At 37.7% G+C, this 21,465-nt stretch overlaps 2 protein-coding genes across 6 annotated transcripts in view; one reads left to right on the top strand and one right to left on the bottom strand.

Moving 5' to 3' along the window:
- The window catches only part of RARS2 (arginyl-tRNA synthetase 2, mitochondrial), a 74,655-nt gene extending 57,812 nt beyond the window's left edge, over positions 1–16,843 (top strand). For all 5 annotated transcript variants that reach the window (XM_055391163.2, XM_004044386.5, XM_019029958.3 and 2 more), the window contains 12 exons: positions 302–460; positions 1,609–1,715; positions 6,587–6,682; positions 9,703–9,763; positions 10,974–11,050; positions 11,523–11,647; positions 12,325–12,392; positions 12,477–12,586; positions 12,951–13,046; positions 14,338–14,412; positions 16,206–16,269; positions 16,727–16,843. In XM_055391163.2, the coding sequence (XP_055247138.1) occupies positions 302–460; positions 1,609–1,715; positions 6,587–6,682; positions 9,703–9,763; positions 10,974–11,050; positions 11,523–11,647; positions 12,325–12,392; positions 12,477–12,586; positions 12,951–13,046; positions 14,338–14,412; positions 16,206–16,269; positions 16,727–16,813 (1,125 nt within the window). In that variant the 3' untranslated portion in view covers positions 16,814–16,843. The remainder of the gene's footprint in view (positions 1–301; positions 461–1,608; positions 1,716–6,586; positions 6,683–9,702; positions 9,764–10,973; positions 11,051–11,522; positions 11,648–12,324; positions 12,393–12,476; positions 12,587–12,950; positions 13,047–14,337; positions 14,413–16,205; positions 16,270–16,726) is intronic.
- A 2,106-nt stretch (positions 16,844–18,949) lies between these two features.
- The window catches only part of SLC35A1 (solute carrier family 35 member A1), a 39,571-nt gene continuing 37,055 nt past the window's right edge, over positions 18,950–21,465 (bottom strand). The window contains exon 8 of the mRNA XM_004044383.5: positions 18,950–19,825. Coding sequence (XP_004044431.1) covers positions 19,698–19,825 — 128 coding nt within the window. The 3' untranslated portion in view covers positions 18,950–19,697. The remainder of the gene's footprint in view (positions 19,826–21,465) is intronic.

Below are 21,465 nucleotides of genomic sequence, written 5' to 3'. Positions count from 1 at the left end.
TTGAGTATTTTCCTCCATTACTATATCACAAATTAATTTTTGGCTATTTGGTTATTTCAGAGTAATTCATTTCTTCGTAACCCTGTGTATTTTATTTTATGAATTTAGAAACATTTTGAGAAGGGGTCTATATGCTTCACCAGGGGCCCATGGCAAAAAAGAAAAGTTACACTCTGTAATGTACCCAACTTGGAAAATTTTAAATGAGAATTCTCAGAATGTGCTTTTTTTGCTTTCTTTCCGTGTTAGAGATAACAATGACCTGTTATGTACTTCATTTAATGTACTATTGTACTTTTAGGTTTATGTACAAGTTAATAAAGAAGCAGCAGATGATAAAAGTGTAGCAAAAGCAGCACAGGAGTTCTTCCAACGATTGGAACTGGGCGATGTGCAAGCACTTTCACTGTGGCAAAAATTTCGGGACTTGAGCATTGAAGAGTACATTCGGGTTTACAAGGTATTGGTTGACCCTCCCTTCTGCTTTCCCATGATGCGGTGCAGCTCTCGGCTGTTACCTGCATAGTAAAGTTGCGTGTTAAGCTTGTGTTTTAAAAATAGATTTGTAGGTGAATTTAAAATTAAGACTCAAATTTTGTTTTTTGGGCTGAAAGAACTGCAAAATAATCCTGAAGCAGTGTCAGGTGATATTCTCATACTTCATTTTTATCTGACTTTTCTGTTCTAGCATTCCTTCACTTTTTCATATTTATTTTTTGTTCTTTCACTTCCTTAGGCCGGTATGTGATGGTTAATAAACTGATTCATTTAATAAACATTTGGTGGGTAGGGGATAATACACACAGCGAATAGAAGAGGAAAACCCTTGCTCTCGCAGACCTTATATTCTAGCCTAGAGACAGAGCGCAAACTAAACAAATTAAAGATAAAGCAAGAAACAACTATGTTTTTATTAGATGGTTCTAGATGCTAGCTGGGGAGATCAGGTATGGAGTCTTTAGGTGGAATGACAGTTTTGTAAAGAAGCCCATGTGACTGGAGTAAGTAAGCAAGATGAACGACAGGAGAAGGTTGAAGAGCTAGTAGCATATGGGGCATGATTCTAGGATTTCTCTAGGGCTGTCCAGTGCTTTTTGTGGTGATGGGAATCTTCTGTATCTGTGGCCGTCTCCTTAAGTAGCCACCAACCACATGTGGCTTGAAGGGTGAATAGGGTGAATAGTGTGACAGAAGAGCTAAATTCTCAATTTTGCTTAATTCCAGTTTAACAGTATAGATTGTCACTTGGGCCTAGTGATTACTGTATTGCACAGCATAGTACCATTGTGAGGACTTGACTGGTATAGTGGAAACTATTAGGAGGTTTGAGAAGAGGAGTAATTTTTTTTTTTTTTTTTAAACAAAAATAAAGAGGTCCTCGCCATCTTGCCCAGGCTGGGCTTGAACTCCTGGGCGTAAGTGATCCTCCTGCCTTAGCCTCCCAAAGTCCTGGGATTATGGGCATGAGCCACCACACTCAGCCCTTGATTTAATTTTTATTGTGTTCATGTGTGTGACAGGTGGTAGAGCATCCTTAATTTTGCCTTAGGGTAAGAATAGGAGATTCAATTAACATTTCTTTGTCTTTTTGTTTCTGAACTCTTTTAGCGTCTGGGAGTATATTTTGATGAATATTCAGGAGAATCATTTTATCGTGAAAAATCTCAAGAGGTCTTAAAGTTGCTGGAGAGTAAAGGACTCCTACTGAAAACAATGTATGATCAGGTTACTATTCTTTAGTAAAATTATTTGTTCTTTGAAATTGTTATTGATGTATCGTTTGAGTAAGGACAACAGAATGCAATGTGCAGCTTTCTTGGGATTTTTTATAGTGCTTTTTCCTGTTCAGAGTACTTTCCCACATTCTGTATTTTGCTGCCATAGCAAAAGCTGTTCAGGTTTGGAGAAAGGATGTTACTTGTTTTTTATAAGGCTGGGAACTGAAGTACAGAAAATATAAGTGACCTACCTAAGGTCATATAACCTGATAATGATATAACTGAAAAAAGGAAATATATCTTATTATCTTCTGATTCAGTTTTACCTTTTAAAAGAAATCCCTGCCTTTTCAAAAAATATTTAAGGCAGTGTGTGAAGATAAGTATACTATAACAGGCTTATAAATGAGGAAAATGATGAAAACAGGAAGTAGGGGCAGGAAAAGTAATATGAAGTCAGAGATGGTGTTAGCATATCCCTCCTAGAATTCTGTTTTCTGGCTTATGTCAGAGTTTTTTCTTTAAAAAAAAAGTTGTAATTGATGAATGACATATTGTATATATTTATGGTGTACAACATGATTTGATATATGCACACTGTGAAATGTTTAAATCAAGTTAATTAACATATCCATCACCTTACATACTTACCTATGATGAGAACATTTAAAATCTACCCTGTTAGCAGTTTTCAAGTGTACTATGCATTATTGTTAATTATACTCACAATGCTGTACGATAGATCTCCAGAACTTACTCCTCCTGTTTACCTAAAACTTTGTAGCCTTTAACCAACATCTCCCCATTCCCTGCCCTTGGTAACCTCCATTCTACTTCTCTGCTTCTATGATTATAATTTTTTAGATTCCACATGTGAGACTATACAGTATTTGTTTTCTGTGCATCGTTTATTTCACTGAGCATAATGTCCTTTCAGTTTATCCATGTTGTCACAAATGACGGGATTTCCTTTTACTTTAAGGCTGAATATTACCTGTTGTATATTTTAAAGTCTACTCATCTGTTAAGGTTGATTCACATCTTGGCTATTGTGAATAATGTTACAATAACCATGGTAGGGCAGATTTCACTTGGACATACTGATTTCATTTTCTGTGGTTGTATACCCAGATGTGAGTTTGCTGGATCATATATATGGAGGTTCTGTTTTCTGTTTTTTGAGGAACCTCCACATTGTTTTCCATAATGGCTATACCAACATTCCCACCAACAGTGTACAAGGGTTCCCTTTTATCCACATCATTGCCAACATTTATCTTTTTTTTTTTTTTTTATAAAAGCCATCTTAACAAGCGTGAAGAAATATCTTATTGTGGATTGTGGTTTTAATTTTGCATTTACCTGATGATTAGTGATGTTCAGCACCTTTTCATATACTTGTTAGCCTTTTGTATGCCTTCCTTGGAGAAATGTCTATACGGGTCTTTGGCCCACTTTTTTTTTTTTTATTATGTTCCCAGGCAAATGTACAGGATGTGCAGATTTGTTACGTATGTTAATGTGTGCCATGGTGATTTGCTGCACCTGGCAACCCATCACCTAAGTGTTAAGCCCAGCATCCATTACCTATTTTTCCTGATGCTCTCCCGCCTCCCCATCCCCCGGCAGGCCCCAGTCTGTGTTCTTTCCTTCCTTGTGTCTCTGTGTTCACATTGTTCAGCTCCCACTTATAAGTGAGAATATGTGGTATTTGGTTTTCTGTTCCTGCATTAGTTTACTGAGGATAATGGCTTCTTTGGCCCACTTTTTAGTTGGGTTTTTTTTGGTAGTGGTGGTGTTGGTTTGGTTTAGTTTTATTGTTGTTGTTGTTTTTCCATTGAGTTGAGTTCCTTATATATTTTCACATTAACCCCTTACCAGATACATGTTTTCCACGTATTTAATCCTCTAGGTTGTCTCTTCACTTTGTTGATTGTTTTCTTTGCTGTGCAGAAGCTTTTTTAGTTTTATGCAATCCCATCTGTGTATTTTTTGCTTTTGTTGCCTATGCTTTGAGGACTAGCTCCAAGAAATCTTTGCCAAGGCTTCAGTGTTTTCCTCTAATAGTTTTATAGCTCAATTCTCAGATTTGTCTTTAATCCACTTTGAATTGACTTTTGTACATGGTGAGAGATAGGGATCTAGTTTTATTCTTCTGCATATGGATATGCAGTTTTCTCAATGTCGTTTATTGAAGAGACTGTCCTTTCGTTTTTATTTTTTTGAGACGGGGTCTCACTGTATCGCCAGGCTGGAGTGCAGTGGCATGATCTTGGCTCAGTGCAACCACTCCCTCCCAGGTTCAAGCGAATCTCCTGCCTCAGCCTCCCAAGTAGCTGGGATTACAAGCGCGTGCCACCATACCCTGCTAATTTTTGTATTTTCAGTAGAGACGGGGTTTCACCGTGTTGGCCAGGATGATCTCAATCTCCTGACCTCCTGATCTACCCGCTTTGGCCTCCCAAAGTGCTAGGATTACAGGCGTGAGCCACTGTGCCTGGCCGAGACTGTCCCTTTCTTATTGTGTTATTTTGGCACCTTTGTCAAAAATCAGTTGACCTGGCTGGGCATGGTGGCTCACGCCTGTAATCCCAGCACTTTGGGAGGCTGAGGTGGGCAGATCACCTGAGGTTGGGAGTTCGAGACCAGCCTGACCAACATGGAGAAACCCCATCTCTACTAAAAATACAAAAATTAGCTGGGTGTGGTGGGGCATGCCTGTAATCCCAGCTACTTGGGAGGCTCAGGCAGGAGAATCACTTGAACCCGGGAGGCGGAGGTTGTGGTGAGCCAAGATTGAGCCATTGCACTCCAACCTGGGCAATAAGAGCGAAATTCCATCTCAAAAAAAAAAAATTCAGTTGACCATAAATGTGTGAATTTGTATCTAGGCTCTCTATTCTATTCCATTGGTCTCTATGTTTTTGTCTAGTATGATGCTGTTTTGATTACTATAGTTTGTAGTAGATGTTGAGATTAGGTAGTGCGATGCCTCTAGCTTTGTTTTTTTTTTAGGACAGGGTCTGGCTTTGTCATCCAGGCTGTAGGGCATTGGTGCTTTCTTGGCTCACTACAACCTCCACCTCCAGGTTCAACCTATTCTCCTGCCTTAGCCTCCCAAGTAGCTGGGATTACAGGCATGTGCCACCACACCCAGCTAATTTTTGTATTTCTTAGTAGAGATGGAGTTTCACCATGTTGCCCAGGCTGGTCTTGAACTCTTGGCTTCAAGTGATCCACTTGCCTTGGCCCCCCAAAGTGCTGGGATTATAGACATGAGCCACCACAGCTGGCCCAGCTTTATTCTTTTTGCTCAATATTGCTTTGGGTATTTGGGGGTTTTTTATGGTTCCATATGAATTGAGTTTTCTATTTCTGTGAAAAATGTCATTGGAATTTTGGTAGGGATTGCATTGAATCTGTAGATTGCTTTTGGTGGTGTGGACATTTTTTAAATATTGATTTTTCCAATCCATTAATACAGGATATCTTTCCATTTATCTGTGTTTTGATTTCTTTCATCAGTGTTATATAGTTTTCAGTGTACAGATATTTTACATCCTTGGTTAAATTTATTCCTATTTTAATTTTGTTGATGTTATTATAAATGGGATTTTTTTTAAATTTCTTTTTCAGATAGTTTGTTGTTGTGTATAGAAATGCTACTGATATTTGGCTGGGGCGCGGTGGCTCACGCCTGTAATCCCAGCACTTTGGGAGGCCGGAGGGGCGGATCACATGAGGTCAGGAGTTCGAGACCAGCCTGGCCAACATAGTGAAAACCTGTCTCTACTAAAAACACAAAAATTAGCTGGATGTGGTGGCGCGCGCCTAATTCCAGCTACTTGAGAGGCTGAAGTAGGAGAATTGCTTGAACCCAGGAGGCGGAGGTTGCAATGAGCTGAGATCGTGCCACTGCACCACTCCAGCCTGGGCAACAAAGTGAGACTCCGTCTCAAAAAAAAAGAAGGAAAAAAGGCTACTGATTTTCATATGTTGATTTTCTATACTGCAACTTTATGAAATTCATTTATTCTAACAGTTTTTGGCGGATTCTTCAGGGTTTTCTATGTATAAGATCATATTCAGAGTTTTCTATTTATAAGATCATATTGAAAAAAAAAGATTATGTTGCCTGCAGAGACAATTTAACTTCTTTTCCAATTTGGATGCCTTTTATTTTTGTTTCTTGCCTAATTGTTTTCTAATTTAGCTTTTAGCTTCCTGTCAGCTAAACAGAGAAATAGCAGTGAAAGAAGCCCAGACCTCTATAATGTAGAGGCAAACCAATTGCTTAAGAGACATGTCACTTTTCATAGTACCAAAGCAAACTTTCTCCTGTCATATTTATAAGGAAGATGTGAAACATAGATAATAGCATCCTCGGTAATGTCCTTAAGGAAAATTTTTAGATTGTCATATACAGATTCCAAATTTTGGTCATACAGGAAAGACAAAAATCTGTAGTTTTAATACTTGGGTACTTTGTGGCATGTTAAAAATTATCCCAATATTGAATGTTATAATACCGTGAATTAGAAGGAGAATGTGTGACATTTCATAGTTACAATGCAGCTGCATCTCATTTTTCAACTGGGTATATTAAAGATTTTATCTCTGAGTACCTTATCCGGAGCTACAGATTTAAAAGCTAAGATTAACCAAATATTAATTACATCATACCCATTCATAAGAGATTCTTGGTCATATTCTTGTTTTTTTCCATTGTTGATTAAAGCTTGAATTGGCACTGCTCATTGCAGTGTGGGTAATAAAAATAGCTTCTGGTTTGCTAATGTTTTAGATATTAAAATTTTAAAGGTCTGAATTTATTATGTTGCTTCAGAGTTACCTTTTCGCATTTCTAGAAAAGGAACGGCTGTAGTAGATCTCTCTGGGAATGGCGACCCCTCCTCAATTTGTACTGTAATGCGAAGTGATGGGACTTCTCTCTATGCAACCAGGTTTGTAGCCTCTGTGAGGGTCAACATTTGGTTCTAAATCTGTTGCTTTCAGATGAAACACTATGTACAATTAATTATGCATTATCGGACTCCACAGCTGATGACATTATTCTATAAACTGTAAAACTGAAGTACTTCATAATCAACTAAAAGTATTTTACAATGGCACGTTGGCAGGAAATGTATACTAAAAGATGACCATATTAGCTCGGGTTTCCTTATGCTGTAAAGAACATCTTACATGCACATAAATACCAGAACTCTTTGGGATTTGGTAAAGCAGGCTGAGGGAGAAAGCAGCCATGTCACATTTTTTTTTCCATCCATCTCTGTGACTGACCTTTGTGGAAGGGCCAATCTCTGTTCATCAGTAAGAAGTGGGTTTATCAAGCACCCTTATTTCTGGGACAAAGCTAATAGGAAAGAGAAGCACTGCTGGCAAAAGTGTCTCCCAGGCCAGAATTTTATATTAGGTCACAAATCACTTTTGTAACATAAAGTCATGATACTTTGTTGTTTTATATTAACTACCATAATTTGTTCCAAACAACTTTAAGCAACCAATTAAGTCTTTTAACTTCCCCTTAGGAAATTCATCTCTTACCTTCTATTACTTTTCGACATTTCCCTTTACCAATTCTATGCAATTGGGATTAGGAAGTGAGAAGAGCTTATATATCTAAGAGGTACATTATTTTTCTAGATAAGCAAATATATATATTAGAAAAGTTTTTTGTATCAACTAATTATTGCTAGATAGATTAAATAAATAAACCATTGCACAGTGGTTATAAGAAGTATCCATTGAGAACAGAGGCTCTGTAACTATCCGGGTCTGGTAGTGTCTTTTTTGGGTTATCATTAGGTGTCAATTTTTCAACACCTATATTTTTCTTTGGAAAAAGAAACATCCCGTCAGAAAAGGGGCCCTATGACATGAAGTCTCTATAACTATCCTAATTTGGTGTTTTTTCAGGCTGTCATTAGATGTAGACTTTTGTGTGTATTTACCTTAACACCTGTACTTTCTCTTTTTTCTTTGAAAATAATTGTCTTTTTGCCACTTATTGAAATGTTTGATTTTTTCACTTTGCTTTAATGTCAGTTGCTTCTGCCTTCTAATGGGTTTCTTATAGAATACCTTTGTGTGGGGGATGTAAATGAAAGTTGTTATAGCAGACAAAAGTGCAGGAGAATACTGAAAAGAACAGAGTGTGAGGCTGGAGACCTGGGACTGTCGTTTAACTCTCTGGGCCATGATTCTCTACTTTGTGAAATGAGAGATCTGGACTAAATGACCTAGCACGTCTTCTGGCTTTGAAATTCAGTTTCTACAAACTCAACCTAGAAATTTTTCTTATTCTTTTTTGTTTTTTCATTGAATCAAAAAGTTTCCCTTTGTTTTGTCCTTATCTCAAACCAAAAAAAACAACAGGTGTCTATTTGTGACATCATTTTTGTGATAATCTGCTATACAAGTGTTTCTCAACATTTTAAAAATTATAATTCCTCCAAGCAACCTTTTCAGCCATATTTTTCCTAATTGCCAATCCTCATGAAATTTTATCCCACAGATATTCTGTATCTCTGTATATATTGTATGCATATCTGTGGTTTATGCATGAAGAATAACATTTTTTGTTGGCCAGCTGTAGTGGCTCACGCCTGTAATCTTAGAACTTTGGGAAGCCAAAGCAGGAGGATCACTTGAGGCCAGAAGTTTGAAACCAGCCGGGACAATATAATGAGACCCATCTCTACAAAAAATACGCAGTGGCTCTTGCTTGTATTCTCAGGACTTTGGGAGGACGAAGAGGGTAGATCACCTGAGGCCAGGAGTTTGAAACCAGCCTGGCCAACATGATGATACCCCATTTCTACTAAAAATACAAAAATTAGCCAGTTTTTGCCTCCATTGAGAATGCATGCTCTGTGCAATGTCAGGATCATGAGATAGGTACTAATGACATTTTGATGATCCCTAACATTTCGAAAGATCGAGAAATTTTTTCAGTCTTTCCAGTATCATATATAATCAAAAATAGCTCTAATTTTAAATTTTAATATTTCATAATCCTTGACTTGAAATTTCGGTTTATGAAATTTTATGGTTTTTCATTATTTCATATGCAAACTAGATATTTGTATCTAATCAGAGATAAAAGAGATAGAAATTCTGTCAAAGGACTTTATGGTCTTTTTGTTGTTGTTTTTTTTTTTTTTGAGACGGAGTCTTGCTCTGTTGCTCAGTCTGGAGTACAGTGGTGCGATCTCGGCTCACTGTAAACTCCGCCTCCCAGGTTCAAGCGATTCTCCTGCCTCAGCCTCCTGAATAGCTGGGATTACAGGCGTGCGCCACCACGCCCAGCTAATTTTTGTATTTTTAGTAGAGACGGTTTCACCATGTTGGTCAGACTGGTCTCAAACTCCTGACCTCGTGAACTGCCCGCCTCAGCCTCCCAAAGTGCTGGGATTACAGGCGTGAGCCGCCGCACCTGGCTGACTTTATGGTCTTTTAAATGCGTTAGAAGGTATTCCCCCTGACTGACCCAAGACTTTGAAAGTCCTTAGTAATACTAATAGGAGAGTATCTAGACAATACCTGTTTACTACATCATCTATATTTTAAATATGTTCATTAAGAGAATATATTGCAGAGAAGTAACAGGTGATTCTTTTTAGTAGAGACTTAATCATAAAACATTTATCTACAAGACACTTCACCCAGAGCTATTTTAGTTGTTATTACTACTTGTTGTAGAACTTTTATATATTAATTTTATTTATTTATATTTATTTTAGGTTTTGCTTTTCCCAGTGTTTTTATTGTTGTTTTTCCCAAACCTATTTTTATCATTTTATATCAAAATGTGATATTCGGATTATCTAAGTGTGGGTGGAATTCCTCAGGCTGTGGTATAAATTCTTAATTAGAAAATGCTCATTGCTATTAAATAGGTAAGACCAATTATTACCCAGATCTGCTTAGTAACTCTTGGTTTATGGCCGCTTTGTTTCAGAGATCTTGCAGCTGCTATAGATCGAATGGACAAGTATAATTTTGATACAATGATATATGTGGTAAGTAATCAGAACAAAAAGTTATGATCTCTTAACTCATGAAAACTACAGAGGTAGAAATTGGATGCCATGTTGAAAAACTATGGAAAACTACAGAGAGAAGTCAACATTAAGTATGTTTAAAGTGGGCGACTTCTATTTAAAAGTTTAAACACTTAAAAATGAAAAAGTTTACACTGCTTCATAGTAAGAAAAAATTACCTGAATCAGTAAGATGGTTATGTGAAATTAATATATACAGGTCACTATAATACCAAGTTTTTTTGTTTTTTATTTTTCAATTCTGATTTGGGCTCAACAGTTGTTTTTAAATAACTTTATTTTGAAGTAATTTAATATTCACAAGAAGTTTCAAAATAGTACGGTGTTTCCCCCAAAAGATAGTACATAACCATAGTACTTTTATCAATAGCAGGAAATTAACATTGATAGAGACCTTACTGAAATTTCGCCAGCTTTTACATGTACTCTCCTGTAGATGTTTGTGTGGCTATGGTTTTATGAGACTTTATCACATGTATAGATTCATGTAACCATCACCACATTCAGAATATAGAACTGTTCCATCACAAAACAAACTCCCTCATGGTCAGCCACTTAATAATCACACCTTCACCCAATCCTAACCCCTGGCAGCCAGTGCTCTGTTCTTCAGCACAATTTTGTCACTCTAAGAATGTTGTATAAATGGAATTATACCATATGTAACCTTTGAGATTGGCTTTTTTCACTCAGTATAATGAATGCCCTGGAGAACTATCCAGGCTGTCCTGTGTGTCAGTAGTTGGTTCCTTTTATTGCTGAGTGGTATTCTAGTATCTTTCCCCCTTTCCTTACTTATCATGTGAAACCTTCCTTTCCACTTAGAAGAAAGTTACCATCAAATATTTATTTAGAGTTTAGCTTTGGTCTCAGAGACCAGGGTCGTAATAGCCAAGAGGGCAGAAACTTAAATAGAATACTCAGAAGATTGAAGTTCACATTTCCTACTGACTCGGTGGAGTTCTATGGCTCTTATTTCCCTCCCTTGTAGACCAGTCCACTTAGACACTCTTCTTGTGGCATCCTCTTTGTGTTTAGTTAAAACATATCGATTGACAATGACTTTAGTCTGTCAGACCTCAAATATCTTAATTTGATTCAAGTCCAACCTATTTTTATACATTAATTTGTCTGTATTCTTTTGTTTTATATATATTTTCTTCCCAAGACAGATAAAGGACAAAAAAAGCATTTTCAGCAAGTATTCCAAATGCTGAAGATCATGGGATATGACTGGGCAGAAAGGTAATGTCTGCGTGGTTCTTAATTGTCTGTGTAGGGTTGGCTGAGCCTGAAAATGTACCTAGTGGTTAAAGTTTTTCACTCAGATTTCAATTCTTTGTTTCAAGATACTGGTATGGAAAGGTAGATTTGATTTTTGTATTATGTCTTGGTTATAATAATTTCCACCTTATAAACATTAAATAACTGTATTTTTGTTAGTTATCTGCTCTCAGTGGCTTAGTTTTCAAAATTCTTAATCCACATCTCCTTTTTCTCCTAAAGGCAACTAGTAGTTTAATCACATGCTGGTGATTATAAAGTGAAGCTGTGCTTAACGTCCTTTGTAGCATACAAATCACATCAATTTTGTTTTATTAATTTTTAAAAACTCTGCTCTGATGGTTAAAGTTCTAACCACTCTCTGAAAGGTATTATATGCTTTCAGCAGCAGCTCTTGTTTAGCTTTCAGTTAACTAGATGCCCCCTCTTTTAGGTGCCAGCACGTGCCCTTTGGAGTAGTACAGGGAATGAAGACTCGAAGAGGAGATGTCACTTTCCTGGAAGATGTTTTAAATGAGATTCAATTAAGGATGCTACAGAACATGGCTTCAATTAAGAGTGAATTCAGTTTTTTCTTATTAAAGTCATTACTTACATGCCACTTTTATGTTATTCTGGACTTTGGGCAGTGTGATTTATTATGTCTGTCCCTCCATTGAAGTGTCACTAACTTTGTCAAAAATACCTTTCACTAATTAGAGGTGCCAGAATTTTTATACTCGCTACTCAGGAATTGGTCACTTCAATAATCTGAATTGCTATAACCTTGGTCCTCTTTTCATGAACAGCTTGAGCATTGTCATTCTGTTGTCTAGGTGATTACGTGAAGTTTCTATGTTATAATTTGGATACAAGTCACCAGTCCTTATGACTTTAATTAACCTTCACCCTTGGAAAACTAAGTATCAGAGATAGATATATATACACACACACACACACACACACACACATTTATATATATATACACATACATATATATATATATAATCAGAAATCCAAATTTATTTTTCCTACAAGTATCTTTTGAATAAATAAATTTGGATTTCTTTCCCTTTAATGTAGGCAGGGGAAATGTCATTATCAAAGGTAAAATAGCCTAAATTAGGCAAGTAATTACTCATTCTGAATCTGTTGTTGATTGTCAGCATACATTTTTGGCAGATGTTACCTTCACTTGGATCCATGATTGGCACAGTGTCATGTAGACTAAAGATAGCTGCCTTTGTCTGTTTCAGCAACTAAAGAACTCAAGAACCCACAAGAGACTGCAGAGAGGGTCGGGCTCGCAGCACTCATTATTCAGGTCTGTTAAGACTCCTATCTGTGAGGCCCTTTTGTTTGGTACTAGAGCAAATCCCAGGAGTGAAGATTTCCTCTGTCGTTTTAGGACTTCAAAGGTTTACTCTTATCTGACTACAAGTTCAGCTGGGATCGTGTTTTCCAGAGTCGCGGGGACACAGGAGTCTTCCTACAGTACACACACGCCCGCCTCCACAGGTGAGAAGAGGCTGCAGGGAAACCTTGTGCTGCACTGTCCTTACCTAGGCTAGGTCCTGTGATTCAAAGACCAGAGGCCCTGTTTTCTGGGCTTTTCCAATATCTTCTATTCACATCTGACTAGAGTAGACCTTCTTTTAGGAAAAAAAAAAATTTATTGAGCACCTATGTTAGAAATACATTTATGTGTATTATCTTAGTCCTCAGAATAACCCTGTCGAAAAATATATTGTTACCTCCATTGTGTATGGATATTAAGGAGACCAAAATTGTGTATTATAAGGTGATGTTCATCACTTGCAGCTCTGTGCCCTTGTATGACTTTTTAATCTTTTGATGTTTTTAACTTTAAACTTTTGATAAGTTTGGAAGAGACTTTTGGATGTGGGTACCTGAATGACTTCAACACTGCTTGTTTACAAGAGCCACAGTCTGTTTCAATTCTTCAGCATCTTCTCAGGTATGATGTTTTCCAGGGATCATCAAGTGTGCTTCTGCTTATCAAAATGGCTATTAGCATTTTTGCTGCCCAGTAGAGTCAACAGTCCAGTAGCTGCCTTCTGCCTCTAGACTTTTCCCAAAGGTATGCCTTAAAAAGTGATTATTTGCATTTTGAGGACAGAGGGCATAGATTAAGCCAGTGCCCAAGGAGGACAGTCTTTGGGTCTTCAGAATATTATCACTGATGAATAGCGCACATGTCTAGCTGCCTCTAGCTCACATAAAGCCTTATAAAAGCATAACCTTTTTTAGTTTTAGTTTGAGAAAGAGCATCTTCTTGCTCTCTGTGGTAAGTGAAGGAAAATACCTGCCTTTGTGCAGCTTCCCAGAGACCGTAAGTCCTTCATTTGCCTCTTGGTTTCGGTTCACAGTCTCAAATACATATATGTATCTGATGCTCCCATGCTAGGCAAGACACCCACACATTTTAGCTCTGACGGGCATTGTTGGTGAAGCCAAACATGCCAGAGATTAGTCTCTAGAAGGGATGTAGATGGTTATGAACAAGGCGGTTTTCTTTGATTGCCATACAGTAGTCAGTGGTTCTTTCCTGGAATCAGAAAAATTTACTCACATGTACAATAGGGAATGTAAGGAAAAATAAGCCAACTGGGTTTTCTTAGCATTGAGGGTAGACTTTGCTAATTTATATTTTATATTCTTAAACATGGCTGGAGGCTTTTTACATTCACCAGCCATGATTTAAGTTTTTGCTGTGGACTAGGTCTAGGAAATAGCAAGATGATTTAGAAAGTCCCTGCCATCAAAGAATTTGGAAGAAAGAAAAATGTTCCTTTGCCTTCAAATGTACACACAGTTTTTTCATATCCTTCTACTCTTCTTTTTTTTTTTTGAGACGGAGTCTCGCTCTGTTGCCCAGGCTAGAGTACAGTGGCTGGATCTCGGCTCACTGAAACCTTCACCTCCCGGGTTCAAGTGATTCTTCTGCCTTAGCCTCCCAGGTAGCTGGGACTATAGGCGCGTGCCACCACACCTGGCTAATTTTTGTATTTTTAGTAGAGAATGGGGTTTCATCATATTGGCCAGGCTGCTCTCAAACTCCTGACCTCATGATCCACCCACCTCAGTCTCCCAAAGTGCTGGGATTACAGACGTGAGACACTGCACCTGGCCATACCTTCTACTCTTAATCGTGTCAAGTCAACCTTATATTCACAATCTTTTAATGTCTAATGTCTTAGTGTAACGTGTACAGTCTTTTCCTGTTCACTGTTCCTGTCATCTTTTAGGTTTGACGAGGTGCTTTATAAATCATCTCAGGACTTTCAACCCAGGCATATCGTCAGTTACCTTCTAACTTTAAGGTACTTTATAATCTTCCTGTTTTCAGGTGTTAATGGCATTTGAGACCTTTCTTTCATCTAAAGGTTTCCTATAAACAAATTCCTTGGCCTAAAATTTGATGTGCTTTTAGTTACAGGAATTATTGCTTCATCTATACAAATTAGCAGTTAATGTTCCTTCATTCATTCAGTGATACAAAGTACTGTCACTGTAGACTGGAGAACGGGAACTGACAACTACACAGTTACAGCACAGTGCATGTGTTATGTTAGAGTGAACGTAAGAGATGGTGTTAGAGCAACCAGCCCAGCCTTGAGCGATCAGAGAGGGCTTCTCAGAGGAAAGGAGATATTAATCAGAAGGAATGTGGCTGGGAAGAAGAAAAAAGCCCAGAGTTGAGCAAGAACATAATAATACATTTTAAAGGATCCATAAGCATTGTCCTGGGAGGGCTGATGAATGAAGCGTGTATAAACCTGTTTGCCATGTACTGAGGCATTTAAACTTATTTTTGGGGTGGTGGGGTCCATACAGGGATTTTAAGCAGAGGCACAGAAAAATAAGCTAGAAAACTTAATTTTTCTAATCTTTAATGACAATTGCATGGTGTCTATTTTAGCAAATTGAAATCAAAATTGAGTCCACCCTTGTATAGCAGCAGCTGTATCTTCTGTAAAGCTATTTAATAAAGGAAATGTTGCTTTTACTCAACAAGTATTGAAATCAGACACTTAACAGGACTGTTTTCTTGATTATACTTTTTACCTTGTCTTCTCCAGATTTATGTAAGGATTTTTTTCTTCCTTTAAATGACACTTAAGACATATAGAGGTGAAGAAGCTACAAAGTCTTTTTTTTTTTCCTCTTTTTTTTGAGATGGCATCTCACTCTGTTGTCCAGGCTGGAGCGTGATCTCGTTCACTGCAACCTCCACCTGCTGGATTCAAGCGATTCTCCTGCCTCAGCCTCCCTAGTAGCTGGGATTACAGGCACATGCCATCATGCCCAGCTAATATACAAAGTCTTATGAAATGTCATTTTATCATTAAAACTGATGTCTTAAGTATCATTTCTCCGGCACATTGTTATACTTGCTGCCATACCTAAATTTAAAAAGATACTTTAAAGAGTGGCCAGTGTGTGTGGAGAGTGGATAGATAATTAGTTTCTACCCACCTCACTGTACAGAGGGAAAGGCCATGCTGTGTTATACATTGGATTGTAGGCTGCCTGAATGAGGAAAAATGATTAGAAAAGGATTCTTTATATTTGTAAAATTAACATTGAAATCATATATTTTTTTTTTTTTTTGAGACAGAGTCTCGCACTCTTGCCCAGGCTGGAGTGCAGTGGCGTGATCTCAGCTCACTGCAAGCTCTGCCTCCTGGGTTCACGCCATTCTCCTGCCTCAGCCTCCTGAGTAGCTGGGACTACAGGCGCCCACCACCACGCCTGGCTAATTTTTGTATTTTTTAGTAGAGACGGGGTTTCACCGTGTTAGCCAGGATGGTCTCGATCTCCTGACCTTGTGATCCATCCGCCTCGGCCTCCCAAAGTGCTGGGATTACAAGGCGTGAGCCACTGCACCCTGCGAAATCATAATTTTAAGAATTGCCCACCTCTTAGTAGTAGAATAGGGCCAAGATCTAAAGCTTGAGTTTTGAATTCCAGTTTCAGCTTCACAATTTTGAATACATCCTTTAATGGTTCTGGGCTTTATTTAAGTTGAAGGAGTAAGATTAGATATCAAGCTCATATCTTACAACAGGAAATTACTGCTGGTACTATCATGATTTCTCTCTTCCTGTTTCAGTCATCTTGCAGCTGTGGCACACAAAACACTACAAGTAAAAGATAGTCCTCCTGAAGTGGCTGGGGTACGTTATATTGAATGTTTTCTGTATAATCCCTAGCTCCTGAGACTAATATTACTAAGTCAGTCTTGTAAATTTTTCTAAAATAGCATTCTGTTGTTCAACTGTAGCACTATACTTCCTTAGCTAATAATTAGGCTGTAACAATCAATGTGTATATACTTCCCAACATACTAGACTATGAAGCACATTTTCCTACATGAAATATTATACTGATAAGTTCCCCTTATCTGAAGCCATACTGTATAATACTATCACTCCCACTCCATGACACTTTATGTACAGGTTTTACTGTAAGGGATGCCAGGAATTTATCTTCTCTTGCCTATAGTAACTCTAGGGCACTTTGACATATTGTTCCTGCTTTAAACTAGAAAGAATAACCTTTGAAACCATTCTCATGTATTGAATACATTCCTGTTACTGAATATTTCAAATCATTCTTTGATTTATTTTGTAGGCCAGACTTCATCTTTTCAAAGCTGTCCGTTCTGTCCTAGCCAATGGAATGAAACTTCTTGGAATAACACCTGTATGTAGGATGTAATTTCCATTAAAATGGCTTTTAAAATGTCAAGTGAATTCTAGTTATCTATTCTGAGATGCCTTGCTGTTCAGAATAAATTTAATTTTTTTTTTTTTTTTTTTTTTGAGATGGAGTTTCGTTCTTGTTGCCCAGGCTGGAGTGCAATGGTGTGATGTTGGCTCACTGCAACCTCCACCTCCCAGGTTCAAGCAATTCTCCTGCCTCAGCCTCCTGAGTAGCTGGGATTACAGGCACGTGCCATCACGCCAGGCTAATTTTGTATTTTTAGTAGAGACAGGGTTTCTCTATGTTGGTCAGGCTGGTCTCGCACTCCCGACCTCAGGTTATCTGTCCGCCTTGGCCTCCCAAAGTGTTGGGATTACAGGCATGAACCACCACGCCCAGCCAAAGTTAAACTATTATTCTGCGTCAGAATCTATATTAAATGTGACTTGTCAAGTTATTCAGTCTTTATCCTTAAATAAATGAGTTATCTGAATTCTCTCATGGTCAGTAGGTATTTAAATAGACATTGAGTTTTTTAAACCCAAAGCATTGTGGTCTAATGGGGCTAAAGGATTTGAGTTTAAACTTTGGCTTGAAGTTTCTTACCATGTCATTCTTCCAGAAACTATTCTTATAACTGAAATGATTTAATGTTTTCATGAAATAAAAGAATTGGTGAGGGGAAAATATTATCAATTTTCTTGTAATTGTGGCTAGTTTGGAGTAAACATAGGGAGATCAAAAATAAGCATCGTTCTGTCAATATAGCTGACAGCTACTCCTAGAGACAACAGACCTCGTGCTTCCCTTTGAGTTAATATATACAGGGCTGGGCGTGGTGGCTCATGCCTATAATCCCAGCACTTTGGGAGGCTGCGGTGGGCAGATCACGAGGTCAGGAGATCGAGACCATCCTGGCTAACACGGTGAAACCCCGTATCTACTAAAAATACAAAAAAAGCAGCCAGGCGTGGTGGCGGGCGCCTGTAGTCCCAGTTATTCGGGAGGCTAAGGCAGGAGAATGGCGTGAACCCAGGAGGCGGAACTTGCAGTGAGCTGAGATCGCACCACTGCACTCCAGCCTGAGCAACAGGGCGAGATTCCGTCTCAAAAAAAAATAAATAAAAAATAAATATATATATATATATACACACACACACACACAGGTAACTCTTATTGTGTGAATTCAGGAACTAAATACATTTTAATAGGAAGGAATTACTTGTAAAGACATTGAATTAGGATCTTTTTGTAAAATGTAGTCCATTAATTCAACCATAATTTGAAATGGAGTTTCTTATAGTTTCCTTCATGTATCTTCATATTTTTGTGTGGCTTCATTAGATAACATGAGCATGGCTTAGGAAACAAGAGTAGGATGTGATGTGTTTGATCAGTACGGCCATTCCCATCAGCCAGCATTTCCATTCAGGTCTGCTATAATTATTTATTCTAAATGTTGCTAATAGTAGGCTTTTGAATACCAGTGACGGTCTATTTAGCAAGTTAGCACAACTGAAGCTTCTCTAGTTAGAGTGAAAATTGTTTCATATTAGCAATTATGGCTTACCTTCTTAGTCCTAGAAAAGATTCAGCCTTGCAGTTCCAATTTAAGTGAATTAGCTCCCAGATAGCTAATTTTCGACTTAAAGTAGTGTCACATTTTTCTTAGCATAAACCAGCCATGGGATAAAAATGTAAAGTAGGGACATGTTTTACACATCCAATATCCCTCTCTACTTGTTTGAAGAAACTTTCCCCTTCCAAGATCAGTAGTGTCTTCCTATTTGAATCGTGAGTGAAACCACACAGGAACAGTAATGGGTAAAGCCCAATCTTTACAAAAGCTGAAAAGACTGTTCATTAATTAATTCTTAGAACCTAGATGCCTGTAGCCCTGATTGTGGACCTTCTTAAAAATTCTTTTTTGCTTAAGGCTTGCCAGAGTTGAGTTGATTTGCAGCCAGAGAACCCTAACCGATAGACTTCCACATATAGAAAATAAAAGTGCATTTCTACATATAGAAAATAAAAGTGCATTACCTTAATGGTCATATCTATAATATAAAGTGATTAAACAGAATTCATACAAATAAAGTTTATTGCTGAATTTCCCCATTAACATTATAGAAAACACTGAAATTTCACAAATTATTGAGAGCCCAACAGTTAAACATACTTTATTTAAAAAAGTACAAAAGTGACATTAGAAATTTTTTTGAAGAAATGTATATCATCCAACAGCAAAGAACTATGAACCAGATAATGAATGGCACAAATATAGCACTAAAGGGGTACTCACTAAAGGGGTACTCAGTCACCACCCAGAAATTATTGTCCGAGTTATGAAATAGATTCATTTTGAGAAGTTACACGTTCAGTTTGTTTATGAACTAGCCTGTCTTGTTTCTGCCTCTTGTAAGAAAAGAGCTAGGTCTTTATGCTGCTAGGACAAAATACTGTACATGAATTGGAGAATAAGGAGGGGCTCATCCTTCTCCCCGGTACCTGAACAAGAGAACACTTTTAGTACAGAAATGGCTTTGGCACTTTAACCCTTAGACATTGTCCCAAACCTTGTTACTTGAGTATTGTAGCCTCACCATGATTTTTTTTTAACACCGTATCATCTCCATACTTCTTATTTACAAATTACAATACACACAATAATAAAATTCCTTCATTCTAAAACAATAGACAGACCCCAAACAGGTCTACATTAAGTTTCTGTATTAGCAGTTCACTCAGATAGCTTCGTTTGTTTGTTGTTGTTTCCACATAACCGCACTGATCATGCCATACAGTTATTTTTTGTTTATGCTACCTTCTGAGATTGACTTAAGGCTCTAGTTTAATGCAAATGGTTTAGTCTTAAAAGGCGTCTCACGTGAGGCTAAAATCACACACCAATAACTCTCTCCTTTGAAGCTGTTTCTCCTTGTTGGATGGATGTAGTGTCTTGTCTGGGTAATCCATAGAGATATATGGAAACACATACAAGAAGAGTACCCAGGGCAAAGGTGAGTGCTGAAAAGAAAAAAAAATAGCTTTATCTGTATGCGTGTCTTTAAAATGCCTAATGATCAGTTTAAAATTTTGAAAACTCTTAATTGTGGGTTTACGCTATCAGATCATATTTTTATGATGACAAGGTTTAGAAAGGTCTTCCATTACAGCCAAAAACAAGGACAGGGGGAGGCAGGGCGGGTAAAATCAAGGCAGTGTTTTGTTGATCACTGATTACAGACTTTTTAGAACATGAGTATGCCTAACTGACACTATCTGACCACTCTGACAAAGAACATAACTAATTTCCCTATAAAATATATAATTTTTTTTTAATGTAAGTATAAATATATATAAGTACAAAAGAAAATGTGGTAAGGATTGGCTTTTCTGTGATAACCAGGAACCTGTGAAAGTTTAGAGTAAAAGACAGGTGACCAATCATTCAAACCATTGGTAATTTCTTAATAGGAGATGAGGCGATAATTTACTGAATAAAACTACATTTCCTACTAGTCTTAACCCTTTTTTCATCTTTTTTTTTTTTGAGACAGAGTTTCGCTTTTGTTGCCCAGGCTGGAGTGCAATGGCGCAATCTCGGCTCACCGCAACCTCTGCCTCCCAGGTGCAAGCAATTCTCCTGCCTCAGCCTCTCGAGTAGCCGGGAGGAGCATGCGCCACCGTGCCCAGCCAATTTTGTATTTTTAGTAGAGACAGGATTTCTCCACGTTGGTCAGGCTGGTCTCCAACCCCCAACCTCAGGTTATCACCCGCCTCAGCCTCCCAAAGTGCTGGGATTACAGACATGAGCCACCATGCCCGGCACCTTTTTTCATCTTAATCTTAAAAATCAGGATGCAAGAAACCGAATCGTAACTTGTCCTAACTTGACAAATAAATATATTTATATGACATCAGGCTTTTAGTTCACTCCTAACTAAAAAAGACCAGCTTTGCCTTCAAAAAAGGAGAAGGTAGGATAAAAACTTGTATCTAAACAGTTAACTGAAAGATTGCTAAGACATGCTAGTTGACCATCAGTAAGAACATTAAACAAAAGCATTTTCTACTGTTCCTATATATTTCTTATGAGCAATGGTATAAGGATTTTGTTGAACATAAAGATAGATCAGAATTACAGCTAAAAGTTCACCCAAATCAGGTAGAAAAACAGTTAGAAAAACATCTAAGGGAAAGCCTATAAGTACCTGATACTGAAATGGTAAGTGGTTGGTAAGTAGTGTCAAGCACTACTCTAAGCACTTCACCTGAAAACACCACTAGGCAATAGGTGATATTATTCCCATTTTACAGATGAAGAAAGTGTCACCCAGGGAATATAACTTCCCCAAGGCTGCACAGTTAAGAAATGGTACAGGCAAGATTTGCCACAGACTATACATGGTTTTCTAAAATTTCTACAACACTGGTGTTTCCCTATTTCCATTTATATACAGGAGTCAATTTTAAAATGAAATGTAAATATAAGCCAGGTCTCTTTTACTTAATATATTTAACAGATATTCTTCATACATTGGTTTATATTATAATAATTGATCAGTAAAGAAAATTATTACACTATAAAAGCACCCTGAAATGTTAAGTCAATATCATTGCTTAAATAATTTAGAAGCCAAATTAATGCTGGGTGTGAGAGCTGG

This window comes from Gorilla gorilla, chromosome 5, assembly GCF_029281585.2.
Source record: "Gorilla gorilla gorilla isolate KB3781 chromosome 5, NHGRI_mGorGor1-v2.1_pri, whole genome shotgun sequence".
Classification (NCBI taxonomy): Eukaryota; Metazoa; Chordata; class Mammalia; order Primates; family Hominidae; genus Gorilla; species Gorilla gorilla.
Note: the sequence above shows the minus strand (reverse complement) of the source record. Positions and strands in the feature narration are given on the sequence as shown.